At 45.2% G+C, this 18,380-nt stretch overlaps 1 protein-coding gene across 4 annotated transcripts in view; it reads left to right on the top strand.

Moving 5' to 3' along the window:
* Window positions 1-5,684: 5,684 nt before the first annotated feature.
* IFT56 (intraflagellar transport 56) overlaps window positions 5,685-18,380 on the top strand; it is a 52,830-nt gene continuing 40,134 nt past the window's right edge. For 2 of the 4 annotated variants that reach the window (XM_025929599.2, XM_086688962.1), the window contains exons 1-3: window positions 5,685-5,828; window positions 14,238-15,318; window positions 15,823-15,960. In XM_025929599.2, coding sequence (XP_025785384.2) covers window positions 15,316-15,318; window positions 15,823-15,960 — 141 coding nt within the window. In that variant the 5' untranslated portion in view covers window positions 5,685-5,828; window positions 14,238-15,315. The remainder of the gene's footprint in view (window positions 5,829-14,237; window positions 15,319-15,822; window positions 15,961-18,380) is intronic. The other 2 variants (XM_086688979.1, XM_025929598.2) reach the window with 2 other exon arrangements.

The following is an 18,380-nucleotide window of genomic DNA, read 5'->3' as shown; positions in this document are numbered from 1 at the left end:
AGGACTATAAGCAAGGGTCCTTGTTTTATAAGGTTCTGGTCGACCCCCTCCCTTTCCCTCCCCTCTTCTGTCTTCTCAGGTTTTACCCTTATTGGCTTGACAACTCTAGGTGCTGGGTTGTCCGTTCCTGATTGGCTCGTTTCCATTGTATGAGGGGTGGCCTATGGCCATATCATTCCTTGTGGGTCATACCTCTTTGGTCTACTTATTTTTAGTCAGGTCTTTTTGTCAAATTCCTGAGGGAAACCCCAGGGAGGGTAGGTGTGGTATCTGTTACATTCTTAAGAGGAACCTTATGCCCAGAGGGGTTTGCTGTGGTCAGACACTCCCAACATTGTTCCAAAATATGTGTTTCCCCCCCCACCCAGGAACTCAGGCCCTAATTTTTCCCTCTCTGCCTATTTTATCCTATTTTTCCCTATCATGCTAACATTGGACAGAAAAGCCCAAGCCCTTGTACCGCCGCCCTGCTCAGTCGTGGCCAGGGGCCACTGGACAAGTACATGACTCGGGCTCAAACACTGGAGCAGATCCCGAAGGAGCTAAAGCTGGAGGCTCTCAGCTCCACACATCTTCTAGCTGTTGGGCAGCAAGCCCTGCCTTGAAGGGGGTCTGACTGAGACACTCTTGTCCACTACAGTCACCCTGTGTGCCACATGGATCTATTTGTCCATCCGTATTCAGGGGACGGCTCCTTCAGGGCTTCGTGGGCCACTCTTCTTCCTGTAAGGAAACTTAGAAGAGGAAAACTAATGGAATGAACTCTAGCCCCTGTCACTGCAATTGGTTGCAAGGCCACAACTAGCCCTTAGCATAGCCCTCCACCAAAGGGACCCCAGGGTGGTTCAATACCTTAACTGTCCCACTCTTGATTTTGGCTCAGTTCATGATCTCACAATTCTTGAGTTTGAGCTCCATGTCCAGCCCCGCATCCAGCGCCACACTGACAGCATGGAGCCTGCTTGGGATTCTCTCTTTCTCTCTCTCTCCCTCTCTGCCTCTCCCCCGTTCAAACGTGTGTATGTGTGTGCGCGCGCGCTCTCTCTCTCTCTTTCTTAAAAAAACAAACAAACAAAAAAATTTATTTGAGCATCTCAAATCTCCCACTGCAGAGATTTCCCTTCACCACTGCTTTTCAAGACTATAGCCACCCTCCATTTTCAGCTTGTACTGCATACTGGGATGACTCATTCACAACCCCAACTTGGGCTTTTTCCTTCATCCTTTAGCTGGTTATTGTGGGGCCCCCTCATATGGTCCTAGGAGTAAGCTAGGGCTGGGACGCCAATGTAACCTAATGAATGACATGGAGACGTGGGCTATGTATTCATGCAGCTTGTCTGTACCTTCTGGTCTTGGTTGTGCTCCATATCAGATGGACCGGTTTCATCTTAGGATGGCTTTAAAATTTTTTTTTTAACGTTTTATTTATTTTTGAGACAGGGAGAGACATAGCATGAACAGGGGAGGGTCAGAGAGAGGGACACACAGAATCTGAAACAGGCTCCAGGCTCTGAGCTGTCAGCACAGAGCCTGATGCGGGGCTCGAACTCACGGACAGCAAGATCATGACCTGAGCCGAAGTCGGCTGCTTAACCGACTGAGCCACCCAGGCGCCCCTTCTTAGGATGGCTTTAATGTTAGGCCTGCCTGACCTGTCGATGTGTCCGATAGGACCTAGCTTGTGATGGCCCATTCTGAACCCATGATCATTTGTTTTCTCTACCGGGGCCCGGTAGCAAGCTAGGAGCTGCTTTTTAGAAGGAGTGTAACTCTTCACCACAGTGGGTAGGAACTTGTTCCGTAATCCCAGGGGTCTACGTTGTGATTCTACTGGGATGTGCCACCAATGTCACACTTATTCCATCACTGACACCTCCAACACTGTAGGCTCTGCTCGATTATGTAATCTGAACAGAAGGGCTGTTTGTATCACAGCCTGGACCTGCTGCAGAGCTCCTTCCTGCTCTGGGCCCACTCAAAGCCAACAGCTTTCCACGTAACCCAGTATGTGGGCAGCAGGACTTAGGTATGAAATGTGTCTTCTCAAGAACCCAAAGATTCCTAACAGGCTTTGCGTTTCGTTTTTTTCCAGGAAGGGATAGGAGATATAGCAAGGCGTCTTTTTGGGGGGAGGAGATGTCCCAGCGTGCTGCTGGATCATCGGTCCCCCAGAACCTTTGGTGAAATGGCAGGTCACAAATCGTTGTAGGACTTATCTCCCGCTCTCTGGAGTGGGTACGTCATACCAAACCTCTAGCACAGTCTCCGCCTTTTCCTCCTCCTGCCTGAGCAGTACGGTATCATCTGTGAAATGGGTCAACGGGATGTTTGTGGGATGTCCAAACTTTCTGGTTCTCTTCAGACGATATCACGACGGAAGACTGAAGAGTGAACACAACCCCGTGGCAAAACAGGAAATACTTGCTATCCATTCCGTGGGGATATGAACTATTTCTGACCCTCTTTTGTTGAATGGGATAGAAAGAATGCATTTGCCAAATCAGTGGCCACAAACCACGCGCCTCAGGCTGCGTGGCTCTGGTCCAGCTAAGACACTACGTCTGGCACAACTGCTATTGACCAGGAGTACCTCCTTACAATAGTCCCTAGTCGTTCTCTAGGGTCCATCCAATTGCTGCAGGGTCAACACTGACAAGTGAAACAGACATATGACAGCGACAACATTTCTTCATCTTTTCAATATTTAAGAGTGGCACTAATCTCTGACACCCCCCCCCACCCCTGGAATGCAATGCTATTTTGTGGTTACTCTATTGGCCTGGGGAAGGGGGTGGGCGAGGTGTGGTTTTAGCTGCTCTGCTTGGCCTTCCCTACTGTGATAACTCTCAAGCAACAGGACAAGGAGATAATGCGAGCCCAACTTCCAAGAATGTCAATCCCAACTGCACATTTGGGGATGAGGGAAATGACAACCAGTGAGGCCATGGACCCAGAGGACTCATCATAAGTTGGACTCTTTTCAGGAATCCATTCGCTCCTGTTCTAACAGGGGGGACTTCACATCTCGGGGTATCAGTTGACCTCTGACCTTCTACACAACAATCACCCAAATGTCTGGGTATCTCCTGTAGGAATGTTGGCCAGAGTGACTCTATCTTTGGCTTGCCATCTTTTTTTTTTTTTTTTTTTAATGTTTATTTATTTTTGAGAGAGCCGGGGAGGGACAGAGAGAAAGAGGGAGAGAGAGAGAACCCCAAGCAGGCTTTGCACTGTCAGTGCGGAGCCCTGTGCAGGGCTCGATCTCATGAATTGGGAGATCATGACCTGAACTGAAATCGGACGCTCAACCGACTGAACCACCCAGGTGCCCCTTTGGCCCACCATCTTTACTATGCGAGCTCAATGGCCTCTCCAGCACTGCTTGGTCCCACCCCCCTAAAGAATGACGCATATATTCTGTGATCATATCCTGCAAGGAGAGCACTGGGAGATCTGTCATGGTCCCCAGCTCACTAATAGAGGTATAAACACGGACAACATAGTTGCCCCCTCCTGAAGCACAGGAGATACCAGGAGGATAATTACTGTTAGGTATTAGTCATGTTAATGTATACACTTTGATTTTACTGCTATGCTCACCCTCACGTCCCTCTCTTTATAAAATCCATCAACTAAATCCGAACTTTGCGGAGAAGAGCCGCTCAGCCTCTGATCGTCACCAGCCTGATCCCCCCTGTCAGCAAGCTACCCTGAATAAAATTCTGCGTAAACTGTGTGGAGGTGCCTGCTTTGGTTTTTGGTCTCAAAGTGCTTTTTCAATTTGGAGGATACTGCATGGTTCCTCCACTCTCTCACATTCCCTTTCCCCAGTGTTGTCATCCACATAAATGTTGTAGATCTCTTTGGGAAAGGATTGGAGCCACTATTACAGTTCCTTCTCGCCATAGTGGGTTTTTTAAAATTTTTTTAAATGTTTGTTTTTGAGAGAGAGAGAGAGAAAAAATGACCAGGGGAGGGGGCAGAGAGAGAGGGAGACACAGAATCCGAAGCAGGCTCCAGGCTCGGAGCTGTCAGCACAGAACTCGACACGGGGCTCGAACTCACGAACTGGCGAGATCATGACCTGAGCTGCAATTGGACGTTTTAACCAACTGACCCACCCAGGTACCCTGGGTGTTTAGGTCCTTCTCCCTGGGGACCTGGCCACCTCTTCAGTCACTGGGTTCTGCGTCTGAACACTGGTTCAGGAATGGAAACCAGGTAAGGAATTGTGCACTTTTATTGGGGTCACTGTCTCTCTCATTGTCCTGCTCATTAATCCTTATTCTTTTTTTTAGATTATACACAGGAAACAGTACTTTGCTGGCTACCCATCTACTTCCCTCGTTGGGAAATTCTGTTCTGTTCAAAATCTCTGAAGCTCTCCACAGGTCGGGGCTGCTGGCTGGCACTCTGAACTTACAAACCCCTGGCTTTTGCAGTTAAGGGCCATCATCCAGGGTCTACGGCATCAGGGTCCTCTCGTCCCCGTTGCTATCGGTGAGTCAAGTCCTAGGACAGCCTTTCCTCCCATCAGGTATGTCCTACGGGGAAAGCACCACAGAACTATCTCAGTGATGCTAGTGTCCCCCCTCATCGGTGATAAATGGGATTCCACTGGGCTGTTCTCTGAGCCCAGTCCTCTGGTGGATCTTCTGCTGGCCTTACATAATGTATCTATTCTACCATGCCCACTTTTCTGAGTCTTTTAATCCTTTCATCTACTGTATGCCACAAAAATTCTGGCATCTCAATATCACTCTTCATGGGCTGTCGCCTTCCCAGGCTTCTAGGAGGCACTTGGAAGCAATGTTGCTCTACCCCTCGGGCCTTGCCAGGATGCTAACTCTTGTATCCCACAGACGGCTCCTATGTCAATGAATTCTCCCATATGCTTGATAGAAGAGTTTTCTCCGAACGGGGAGGTTGGAAATCAGAATAGATGGCTCATTTTAAATTTTTTTTTTTTTTTTACTGTTTTTATTTATTTTTGAGGCAGAGAGAGACAGAGCATGAGCGGCGGAGGGGCAGAGACAGAGGAAGACACAGAATCCGAAACAGGCTCCAGGCTCTGAGCTGTCAGCACAGAGCCCGACGCGGGGCTCGAACCCACGGAGTGTGAGATCATGACCTGAGCTGAAGTCGGACGCTCAACCGACTGAGCCACCCAGGCGCCCCAGATGGCTCATTTTAGAGGACTAACAAGGAAAGGGGACGAGAGGAGACCAGTGGGGAGGTGGCAGGAAAGGGGGAGGGAAGCGTGAGAAATTGTTCAGGTAGCCAGAGAGAGATTTTTTTGTTTGCTTGCTCATTTATTGCTGCTGATGTACTAGAAGATCTGGGCAAATGTGAACACTTGGAAGAAATAAATCTGGGTAGAGCGCAGAGCTGCAGTTGCTGGGGCAAACTGGCCTGGTAGTAGGCTACAGGAGTCAGCTGAACCACCAGTCAGAGAGGGAAGCCCAAGGCAGCAACAAGCCAGCTATGCTAAGTCATAGAAATTAAAAGTCCATAAACATCAGAGGGTTGAGTCAGATGGAATGTCCAAAGTCCACGGCAAACAGATGTTCCCCCGGAGTTGTGGGAAGTCGAGGGAGGAGTCAGGCAGCCAGACAGGGGAGGGCAAAGGCGGGGAACCAGCCGAGGGGATTTCCCTCATTTGACTGAGCTGGGAAAGGATGGGGCTGCAGGTATTGGTGGAGTGAGAAGGGCCACTCTCCTCCTCGAGGACGAATTTACAGACTTTGCTTTGGTGGTGTTCAAATGAGGAACTTCAGGCTGCCAACCTTCACCTGGTAGCACTAGTCTGAAAGTGGAGGCAACAGGTAGGAGTGACCTAAGGGTGGGGCTGATTTGGTGACGGTGGCGTGATGTAGCAGCCTGACTCCCAGTGAGTCTCGCTTTCTGATGTTTGCACCTGTATGTCAACCCCTCCCACACCAAATAGGAGAGATCTGGTATCTCAACAGGATATTAAAGAAATGAGCCTGTGAATTCCAAGGGTATATCATAAAAAAAAACTTTGTGACTTCCTCCTTGCTCTCTCTTCCATCACTCCCTCTGGGAAAGCCAGCTGTGACTTTGTGTGGACAATCGAGCAGCTCTATGGAGAGATCCCTGTGGCAGGGGACAAGGGCCTCCCACCAACAACCAGCACTAACTTGCCAGGCCAGTGGGTGGGTCACTTGGAATGGGATCCTTCAGCTCCCGTCAAGATGTTAGGCGACTACAGTCCAGCAGACAATTTGAATTTAACCTCAGGAAAAACTCTGAGCTAGAACCACCCAGCTGAGCTGCTCAGCAGAAACCACGTGTGATAAGGATATTGATTGTAGGGGTGCCTGGGTGGCTCATTCAGTCAAGCATCTGAGTTCGGCTCGGGTCATGATCTCGAGGTCCGTGGGTTAGAGGTCTGTGGGTTCAAGCCCCACATCGGGCTCTGTGTTGACAGATCAGAGCCTGGAGCCTGCTTTGGATTCTGTGTCTCCCTCTCTCTGCACCTCCCCTGCTCATGCTCTGTCTCTGTCTCTGTCTCTCTCTCTCTCTCTCTCTCTCTGTGTCTTAAAAATAAATAAACCTTAGAAAACATTTAAAAAAAAAAAAGAATATAGATTGTAAAGCTGTTAAGTTTGGGGGTAAGTTGTTAGGAAGCAATGGGTAATTAATATAATATACCCAAACACACAAAGTGACAAAAGTCCAAAACACAAAATAATGTGACTGTTTAGGGAAATCGGGTAGGTAATCAAGTCCAGAGGAAGACTGAAAGAATGGATTAAGTGAAGAGAGCAGATGAGAGGGACTGGGAAATAGAGCAGGTTATCGGGTTTGTGTAAGGCTGGACAGAGAACAAGGAACCTGAGATTTCTGAGACCTGTGTACATTAGGTCAAGGCAGGACTGGCCATGGCAGGCAGAGAGAAAGCCAGCACCGGGCATAATCTGGGTGGCCTTTCATGGCTTGGGCTTCCTCCTCGACTACTGTTTCCACCTGGGTTGCAACATGATTGAGGCTGTGCCGTGAACCCCAAGGCACTGGGTGACGAGACCACCAGGCTCTAAGCGTTTACAATGTGTTATGTGCTTGAAATAACACGAAGGCTTAAACAAAGGTGGCATGTCCATACAATGAAATATTATTCAGCCATTAAAACGGATGAAGTACTAATACATACGACAACACAGATGAGCCGTGAAATCATGCTAAGTGAAAGGGGTGCCTGGCTGGCTCAGTCATAGAGCCCGCCACTCTTGATCTCAGGGTCTCAAGTCCGAGTCCCACATTGGGTGTAGAGTTTAATAAAAATAAAAATAAAAAAATAAAAACAGATTTTAAAAAATATGAAACATGCTAAGTGAAAGAAGCCAAACATAAAGGGTTACATACCGCATGATTCCATTTATATGAAATGTTCAGACTCGGCAAATCCAGACAGATAGAAAACAGATTAGTGGTTGCCAGGGGCTAGGGGAAAAAGGGGAATGGAGAGTGACTGTTAATGGGTACAGGTTTCTTTTTGGGGTGACTAAAATGTTCTAAAATTAGATAATGGTGATGTACAATTTTGGGAATATAATAAAAAAACCACTAAATCATAGGGGCGCCCCGGTGGCTCAGTGAGTTAAGCCTCTGACTTCACCTCAGGTCATGATCTCACGGTCTGTGAGTTCGAGCCCCATGTCGGGCTCTGTGCTGACAGATCAGAGCCTGGGACCTGTTTCAGATTCCCTGTCTCCCTGTCTCTCTGCCCCTCCCCTACATTCTCTCTCTTTCAAAAGTAAATAAACATTAAAAAAAAAAAAAAAAAAAGATGTTAAATCACCTGCCCGGGTCACAACACTAAAGCAAGTGAGAGAGCCAAGAACTGAACCCAGGCAGTTCTCCTCAGGCTCCACACTTAACCCACTATGTTATCCCGCCTCTTGCTTATAAATGATCTCAGTGAGTCTTAAGCAAATCCGTGAGGTGGATTTTATTTCCTTTATTTACAGAGGGGAAAAAACTAAAATACACAAAGGTTAAGTAGCCTGCTCAAGTTCACACAGGTAAGAAGCAGGGGAGATAGAGTTTAAATCCAGGCCGTGCTGAGTCAAAAGCACACAATCTGGTGTCAACTTCAGTTCACGATCCTGCATTTCAGCAGCTGGCTGACATAGGGAGTTCCTTCTTTCAGGGCTCACTGGATTGCAATGCCTGGTATCTTTCCTGTTTACATTTTATTATGTTTATGTTGCTTTCTAATTTTCCAGTTATCTCACCACCAAATAATTACATAAGCAATCAGAGGTTGAAATCTGTTTCTCTATATTCTCACATAGAAGATGCCTCTTAGTTTTAACAGGTATAAATGCACGTTACCTTGTATGTTGAAACAAATATTGACTCCCATGTCTTTAACTCATTCCAGTTAAAACTTTGGCCATACTGAGGCACCTGGGTGGCTCAGTGGGTTAAGCATCTGACTTTCGATTTCGGCTCAGGTCATGATCTCACAGTCATGAGATCAAGCCCTGAGTCAGGCTCCTCGCTGGGCATCGAAACTGCTTAAGATTCTCTCTCCTCTCTCTTTCTCTCTCTCTCTCTCTCTCCCCCCGCCCCCCGACTTGTGTGTGTGTGCGTGTGTGCATGCTCTAGCTCTCTCTCTCAAAAAAAAGAAAATTTGGCCATACAGAAGAATTTGGGGATTTTCAAATAGATGTCTCTTTTAAAATTTAGATTATGGAAATTTTCTTTTTAATTTTTATTTTTAAATGCTTTTTTTTTTTTTTTTTTTTTAGTTTAGAGGGAGAGAGGGATAGAGTGTGAGCTGGGGAAAGGGGCAGAGAGAGAGGGGGAGAGAGAGAGAGAGAGAGAGAGAGAGAGAGAATCTCAAGCAGTCTTCATGCTCAGTGCAGAGTGATTATGGAAATTTCCCGTACAAAAATATAAAGGTAAATACACACATGCTCATCACTTAATTTTAACAATTATTACCTATAGATTTTCTGTCATCTAGTTCTTCAATTTATTAGTAGTTCAGCCATGACTATATTATATTTCAGTACTGGTTGAATCACTTTTTTTTTTCATTTTTTTAAAAGTAGGCTCTATGTCCAATGCGGGCCTTAAACTCATGACCCTGAAATCAAGATTCACACACTGTACCCACTGAGCCAGTCAGGCATCCCTAAATCATTTATAAGAAAATAAAATGTTAATAGGTGTCATTTCTTGGGTATGTATTTATAGCTAATTTAAATTTTCTTCTTTTTAATTCTCAATATGTTCCAAAATTTCCATGGTGAGTATGGAGCTTTTTTGTAATAAGAAAAATCAAGTTATTTTAAAATAATTGAAAAGCATATTTCTTTGAAGAGTATGTATTCAAATGCATAATCCTGGAGTCAACTTTCTCTTGCTTAGAAGAGTCAAAAAAAGGTCCTTTCTCCATGAGCCCATACAATTTAGTGCAGGGAGTGGAATAAAAAAAATTTTTTTTTAATATTTTAAAGTAATCTCAACACCCAACATGGGGCTCAAACTCACAACCCCGAAATTAAGAGTCACATGATCTACTGACTGAGCCAGGCAGGAGCTCCTAGAATTTGGGGTTTTTTTTGGTATATGTGTGTGTAAAATTTGGTTTTTAAAACATTCTCTTTTTAATTTTTCTTTAATGTTTTTTTTTCTTTTTTTTTTTTAATTTTTTTTTTCAACGTTTATTTATTTTTGGGACAGAGAGAGACAAAGCAAGAACGGGGGAGGGGCAGAGAGAGAGGGAGACACAGAATCGGAAACAGGCTCCAGGCTCTGAGCCATCAGCCCAGAGCCTGATGCGGGGTTCGAACTCACGGACCGCAAGATCGTGACCTGGCTGAAGTCGGACGCTTAACCGACTGCGCCACCCAGGCGCCCCTTTAATTTTCATTTATTTTTTAGAGAGAGAGAGACAGAGCATGAGTGAGGGAGGGGCAAAGAGAGAGGGAGACACAGAATCCAAAGCAGGCTCCAGGCTCCCAGCTGTCAGCACAGAGCCTGATGTAGGGCTTGAACTCACAAACCTTGAGATCGTGGCCTGAGCCGAAGTCAGACGCTCAACCAACTGAGCCACCCAGGCACCCCAATTTTTCTTTAATGTTTATTTATTTTTCAGAGAGAGAGAGATGGAGTGCAAGCAGGAGAGGGTGAAGAGAGAGGGAGACACAGAACCTGAAGCAGTCTCCAGAGCCCGACCAGGGGCTCAAACTCGTGAACCGTGAGATCATGACCTGAGCTGAAGTCGGATACTAACTGACTGAGCCACCCAGGCGCCCCAGGTCTGAATTATTTTAAAAAACAGACCAAAAACCCAAAAAACACAGATCTAACAAGATGCAATTTACAGATCATAAAATTCACCTGTTTTAAGTGTACAATTCAGTGATTTTTAGTAAATTTGGACAGTCATACAACCGTCATCACAGTGTGGATTATTCTTTCTAATCTCTCAGAAACTGCTGTTCTAATGCAACTACAATAAAGTTGCCAGTTCCAGCTTTGCCTCCTACGCATGCACCTAGCTTTTGTGTGTTTATGTTGCCATCTGTTTCACAACACCCTCGATTCAGCTGTAGTTGGGAATAATAGCCTCTTCTCAAGTACACCCAGAATGCCACGTTCTGCCCTTCATCATTAAAGCTACAGCCCAAACAGCCGCTACGGGGATTTAGATGCTTAAAGAAGTATCCCAAACTGCTGGAAATCAGAGACTATTTCGATAGATTTGGCAAGATCTTCAGGATTGCTTATACCATTATTGGCAACACTATCCTTAGACCCTCCTGAGGGAAGCCCTGCTCTGGACTCTGGGTTCTGACTGCACCAGGTGTGAGGAGGCCGTGGAGCCAAAGCTTGTTTTGTTTTTTAAGTTTATTTATTTATTTTTCTAAAAGTTTATTTATTTATTTTTTTTGAGAGAGAAACAGAGCATGTGAGCAGGGCAGGGGCGGAGAGAATCCCAAGCAGGCTCCACACCGCCAGCACAGAGCCCCATGTAGGGCTCGAAACTACGAACTGGGAGATCATGACCAGAGTCAAAGTGAAGAATCGGACGCTTAACTGACAGAGCTACCCAGGCGCTCTGGAGCCCTCTTCAGACTCCTTGCAGCCATCCTCACCCTGCTGTGGTGCCCAGGACTCTGAATTCCCTGCCCAGACAACCCCAAACTTGTCTCCATATCCTGCCTTTAGGTCTGTTAGGGAGTGACAGCTGTCAGGAAAGCGGGTGACTACTGTTTGCATTGGTGGGCTGGGTGTCCACACACATGCACAAAGCCCCCTCGGCGTAGGATGGAGAAGGTAATGGGCTGGCACCCGGGGCTGGCTCTCTCTACACTGCCCCCTCCGGCAACAGAATTCTGGGAAGTCTGAGAATTCTAAATTGGAATCTGACTTCCTTCTATATTTGTCAAGATAGGAGGATAAAACATTTTAGCTAACAGTTTGCTAAATTGATTTAAGATTTTTCAATATTTAGAAATATGGTGTGTGGAGCTCTATTTGCACAATTTCATTTACATGAAATGTCCAGAATAGGTTAATCCGTAGAGACAGAACATAGAATGGGGCGCCTGGGTGGCTCAGTTGTTTTGAGGTTCCGACTTCCGCTCAGGCCATGACCTCGTGATTCAAGAGTTCGAGCCCCACATTTGCTGTCAGCACAGAGCCTGCTTCAGATCCTCTGTCCCCACCTCTCTTTGCCCTCCCCCCTCTTATTTAATGTTTTAAATAAAAGTTAAAATATATATATATATATATATATTAGTGCTTGCCAGAGGCTAAGGTGAGGAGGGGAATGATGAATGACTGCTGACGGATATGGGGTTCCTTTTGGGGATGATGAAAGCATTCTGGAATTTGATAATGGTAATAGATGCACAATTCTGTGAATACAGCTTTCCCCTGCTATCTGAACGTAGAGTGTTCCTATGAAACTTTTCCGAAGCTAAAACATCTTAAAGCAAAGAAGCAATTACTGTTAATTAATTATTTTTTAAAGTTTTATTTATTTCAGTAATCTCCACACCCCACGTGGGGCTTGAACTCACGACCCTGAGGTCAAGAGTCGCAGGCATGCTCTTCTGACTGAGCCAGCCAGGCGCCCCCTACTGTTAATTTGCGCAGGAAAACTTTTGAGTGCTCCCAGATCCAAATAATCACCTCTCTGAAGCTTTTCTGATCCCTTAGGACACATCTTGCTAACAGAAGCACAAAATAAATTGAGATAAAGCACAGATGATCACAGACACAATTCGAAGCTCAGGTGGCTTGATGCTGAGATGCCGAGCGTGGTTCTGGGTAAAGGAGCTGGGTGGTGCCACTTTTGCTGCACTGGTGCATGCTGCCCTGCTTGTTGTGGAACAAATGTGGCACGCTCTTTTTTGCTTTTCTTTATAAAAGTGAAAACCCTCGTCAGATTTCTTTTGGTTAGCAAAAACAGGTACCAATGTAGGGTTTTCATAAAAGTGAAGTGACAAAACATGAACTTTTGAAAAGCAGGGGATACTTGTACTAAAAGTCAGTGAACAGGGGCGCCTGGGTGGCTCAGTCGGTTCAGCCTCCGACTTCTGCCCAGGTCATGATCTCGCAGTTCCTGAGTGGGAGCCCCGCGTCGGGCTCTGTGCTGACAGCTCCGAGCCTGGAGCCTGCTTCGGATTCTGTGTCTCCCTCTCTCTCTGCCCCTCCTCTGCTCATGCTCTGTCTCTCTCTGTCTCAAACATTTTTTAAAAGTATGAATTTAGGAGCACGTGGGTGGCTCAGTCAGTTGAGCATCCAACTCTTGATTTCAGCTCAGGTCATGGGTCATGGGATCGAACCCCATGTTGGGTTCTGTGCTGAAAAGTGGAATCTGTTAAAAATTCTCTATGCTCCCCTGTGCTGCTTGCTCTCTCTAAAATTAAAAAAAAATTAAATAATAAATAAAAGGATGAGTTTAATATTTGGATGCTCTTGCAATAAGACTGTGGTAGGGGCCCCTCCCTAAAAAAAAAAAAAAAAAAAAAAAGAAAGAAAAAACTCAAGGCAAACTGGATATACGCATACGTGACATCCCTCACGACCTTGTAACATGAAACCACTTAATCAGACTGCATGTTTGTGTGTTACCATATATGGGAAACAAAAAGTAAAAAATATATAAAAAACCAAGCCACGTGGTGTTCGGGGCTCACTTCTTTGGGTATGAACTCAACGAAGTTGTGCCAGCAGGAATAAAGTTGCTTCCTGGAAAGAAAAGCCTGATGTCACGACTCTCTGTGCAAGAATCCTGCTACAAGACAATTACAAAAGTATGCAGACTTCTGTAAAGAAGAGCTGAAAATAATTGGTTCCTTTTTAATGTTTTTGAGACAGAGCGTGAGCAGGGGAGGGGCAGAGAGAGAGGGAGACACAGAATCCGAAGCAGGCTCCAGGCTCTAAGCAGTCAGCACAGAGCCCGACACGGGGCTCAAACTCAGGGACTGTGAGATCATGACCTGAGCTGAAGTTGGATGCTTAACCGACTGAGCCACCCAGGCGCCCCTGAAAATGATTGTTTTAAACTCAACCAAAAGTAGAAATATTTCTAATATTTGGAACCAAAAGAATTACAAGTATAGTGGTGGTGAATTTTTGCATTTCTTAAGTCTATGTTCCTGTGTCTGAATATAAGGATACTTGTGTGTACATAAAAGTGTATGTATCCGTGAATTAGGGTATGTGGTCATTTACTTATTCTCCAAGTAACAGGTGGTGGGAGGCGGGGGCTGGAACATGAGCAGGATGCAAAAGAATCTAGGAAACCATACCTGCCTCTATGATCTTATGGTATACATGAGTCTCTACAGGGCTGGTTATCTACAGTTGTATGTAATGTAATTCAACTATGCCACAACTATCTACACACTTGGGAATACTCCAGATGTTAGTTTCTTAGTTGGCTAATTCTCAGTACGAAACTGGGGATGCAAGCCCTCACAAACCCCACAGTTTAGACATACTGTTCCCAGCTGCCTCTGACCAGAGTCCGTAGTCCTTAGTTACTGTAAAAGAAACCTGTAAAAATGCCTCAGGAAATAATAGAAAGTTGCCGCCCCAAGTCTGTGGGATGCTGTTCTGCCTGAGATAACAAACACAGTGTGTCATGTTCCCAAGGGAATTTTTTTTTTTTTTTTTTTTTTTTTTTTTTTTTTAGCTTAGCGATAGTTACAGAATGTAGAACTTTTGCCTTTGTACTCTAGAGATGACCTCACCAGTGCAGTCTGCCCGGAGCGTTTTGCAGTTCCAGGCCCCTAAAAGCAGAACGACCAGGCCCCTGAAGTTGAACGACCACCTCACTACCATCGCACCGAAACCAGACGGAGACGCCAGAAGGGATAAGATGATCAAGAAAGGAAATGTCATAGATGACCTAATCCCTAATGAATCAGCATGATCCAAGGCCCTGGGATCCTTACCCTGAATTTTCACCCTTTTAAAACCCTGCTTGTAAAGCACGGTGGAGTTTGGGACTTTTGAGCATTCGCTCCCGCTTCTGGGTGGCGCCACAGCAATAAATAGCTTTTCTTCGACTGCGGAAGCTCCCTGTCGGTTGTTATTGGCTTGCCGCCCATCGAGCGGACGAAATGTCTGGTTTGGTTACGAAGGTTGCACTGGATGTCCTTTAAGATTGCTTCCAGCTCTAAATTCCACAATGCGGGGATTTCATCCGACGCATGCAGCCAGATTAATTCGGGTCAGGAGTAAAGTAGATAAATTAAGTCGTCCAACCAACATACATTTATTACAGTTACGGATTATGTTTATCTATGTAAATAATAAACTATTTTGGTGAACTCCCGCCTGTAAATGCCAACTTCCTCGGTTCAGCGATTTTTTTCGAAGCTTCCCGGAGACCGGAGGCCGCAGATCACGTGCCAGTCAGCGCCGGGGGTTGCTATGGAACCCAACACGGTCCAAATCGGAAGTGGTCCTTGAAAATGACTTTCCCAGGAAACTTATATTGGAAAAAGAATACCATTCTAATCCGCCTGTTCTTAAAATCAAGCCCTAAGTAGAGATACAAACGTTCACTCCCAGCACAGCAAACCCTGCCTCTCCTCCTGAGGGGAGAACTTCTCCTCTCGCAGCGGCAGCGGGGAGCGGAACCAAAAGGCGGAGGGCACGGGTTCCCCTGGGAGCTTTTCTGCGCGGCGAACCAGACCCCACCCCCCGCGGGGTTGCCGTGGAGACGGAGCCAGCGGTGTGGATGCAGAGAGGCGCTAAGGCTGGGCCTTTTCTGTCCGTCTGGGGAAGAGGCTCACCGAACCAACTCCCAAGATGGTTAGTGGCTCTGAACAATGAGGGAGGAGAACTTTGAGTGGATCCTAGACCTGGAGATCGGAGGTTCCTAACACACTTCTGGGTTAAGTCTAGGAGTGTCAGCGGTGGATGATCTCCCTGCCCTACCCACGTTCTCACGGGAGACGGATGCGACTGTAAACACCTCGATGCTTTCTTCCCTCCCGCTTCTCCACTGCACGTCTAGGCTGCGCGTGGGATGGAAAGCAGACCAAGGGAAGACTGAGATGAGAGAAGCTGCGCCAAAGCATCTCCTACCCCGCTCTAATGAATTGATAAAGAAGATAACATGTAGTAGCTGTTGGGTTCAGCCCAAGTACAGGGTGATGGCCCTTTTAGTAAAATAGTTGTTACAAAGAGTTTGAATGGGCTTCCCTGGGGTTGGTTGTTAAGGACTTGACATGCAAATCCCGGAGCTGTTACTCTGAGTTTAAATCTGACCATCGGAATTGGATCATACAGCTGTCTTTGTTGCTTCTTTCACAGATGCTTTCAAGGGCCAAGCCTGCTGTAGGCGGGGACCTACCGCACGCTGACAAGAGAAAGAAGAAAGGTAGGAAGATTCCAAAACTAGAGGAGCTACTTTCACAAAGAGATTTCACTGGAGCTATTACCCTATTGGAGGTAATGTCCTAAGAAGATTGCTTCTTAGGAGGCGAATACCAGAATATGGATGAATGCTTGGGTGAACGCTGGTTTCGTTCCAACCTTGTGCTGTTGGAACAGGTGGATGTTTTGGGAGGGAGGGCTTCCTATAAATCGAGTCTGGCACAGGTTCCAGATTCCGTGATAACGATAAACCTGATTAAAGATGAACTAACAAGATCGGCTTACTTCTTGAGGGACGCTTTTAATTATGTCTAGTCCCACTGATGGTGAATTCAGCTAAAACTCTGGAGGGACATTGGATACAGCATCAGTTCACACATTGCTTATCCCAACCCCTGACCAATTTATGATTTATTCCTCTTATCTCTTATAAAATTTGAATCATTATTCAAATGAATTCATTTGAATTCATTATTCAAATGAAGCATGAATGCTTCATGCTTGTTGCCTAGAATACCATATCTTCAGAAAATATTTCAAATCTTTATGGCAGTACTTCTCAACTTCTAATACGCATCAGAATCACTTAGGGTACTTATTGAAACATACATTCCTCTACTCCTGCCTTAGGGGTTATGATTCTTTCTTTTTTTTTTAATGTTTATTTACTTATTTTTGAGAGAGAGCAGAGGAGGAGCAGAGAGAGAGGGGGGGAGAGAGAGAATCCCATGCAGGCTCCATGCTCCACACAGAGCCCATCGTGGGGCTTCATCTTATGAACTGTGAGGTCATGAGCTGAATCAAGAGTCGGATGCTTAACCGATTAAGCCACCCAGGCACCCCAGGGATTCTGATTCTTTACAATATGGTGCTGTTCAGGACCTGCATTTTTGTCACGTAGCCCAAGTGCTTCTGACATAGATGATCCAAGGACACTACACCTGGAGAAACTGCTTTGTGGGAATCACATGTTATAGGAGAATGAAGGAGCACACCAAACAGTGAAGAGTTGAAGAGTTTTGACGGCATAGCCCAGTTGTGTTTTGCCAGTCATTTCTCCGAATTACAACTCCAGCTATCTTACTTATAATCTATCAACAATGATTGTTTTAGTGAGCTTTATGTATTTCTCAATCTTCCACGTGTGCTTCTATGTTTCTTACTAGCTCTGATATTGAGCATCTTGTTTGACTTTTTTGGTGTCAGCTTTCTCATCATTAAAGTGGGGAAGTTGACTTGGAAGGACCTTCTAGCTCTGTAAGTCAGTGGACTAAGTGGTAGGTATATGTCTAATTTTTGTCAGTCTCTATTTCTCTTCTCTCTTTTTAGACAACAACCACATTTCCCTTACTGTGTAATCTTGTACTACTTTCAGGTTGTCAGGGAGACTCTGCTCTGTGCTTACATTCTTAGGTGCAAATTCAGGAAGACTTCAAATAAGAATGTCTTCAGACTTAAGGCACTGTACTCAAATCCACAGCATTTTGCGAAAAGAAGATTTCTAATGTATAGAATTAACTACAGGAGTAAGTTCTTACCCAGACCAGAAAGTATCATTGGATGTCTCCATCTTGTCACAGTCAAGGCACCCAATATTCTGTAGCAATGATCTACAGATATGTGTCGGCTCCCTATTTAGTTTTTTTATCCATGTTTTTGGTTTATCAGCCTGTAGAATGGAAAACTCTCACCTAACCATGGGAGTTCAGATTCCTCTTTCAAAAGCCTCATTCATTTCCTCGAAAATGGGACTTTTGTTGCCTGGGGAATTCACATATATTTTCTCCCAATGGACAGAAATGAGGCCAGGCTTCTGAATATCCTTAATTCTCACAGGTCGTGGTAAACCTGTTCAAGGGTTACAGAATGATTTACTGATTCGCTGTCAGCAGAAGGTCATAACCTATCAAAGATATATGTGTTCACTAATGGGATAGGCTTGAAGTGTGAGTTTGAATGCATAGAGCATGGAGGGTGAGAACACAGGTGTTGGAGTCAGTGGGCTGTGACAGTCCCTGCTACTACCTTCTCTTTCTCTGGTAGCCTTGAGTTCACTGTTTAATCTCTAACTTTCAGTTATTTGGCGTTAGATACTTCACGTAATTCTTGTGTTCCTTAATATGTCCCAGACATATTGGGATTCTGCTTGGGATTCTCTGTCTCCCTCTCTCTCTGCCCTTCCCTTGCATGTGCTCTCTCTCTCGCTCCCCAAAATAAATAAATAAATAAATAAATAAATAAACAAACAAACAAACAAACAAACAAACAAACATTTTTAAAAAAGAAAAAGAAAAATGAACGTGAAATATTTGAAATTATGCATTTCTTTCAACTGGAAATATTAAGTGAACGAGAAATTTTCATCTTGTGAATATCTAAGAAATAATCTATCTGTGTTATAGTTTTCTTGGATAATATAGAAGTCAAACATTAAAATTCTTTTAATTCCTAACCTTGAAAAGAATTGGGAAGATCATGTGGCTATATATGTTGTT

Source organism: Puma concolor, chromosome A2 (genome assembly GCF_028749965.1).
Source record: "Puma concolor isolate L17-30 chromosome A2, mPumCon1.1.hap2, whole genome shotgun sequence".
NCBI lineage: Eukaryota > Metazoa > Chordata > Mammalia > Carnivora > Felidae > Puma > Puma concolor.
The sequence above is the reverse complement of the archived record's forward strand: the minus strand, read 5'-3'. Positions and strand labels throughout refer to the sequence as shown.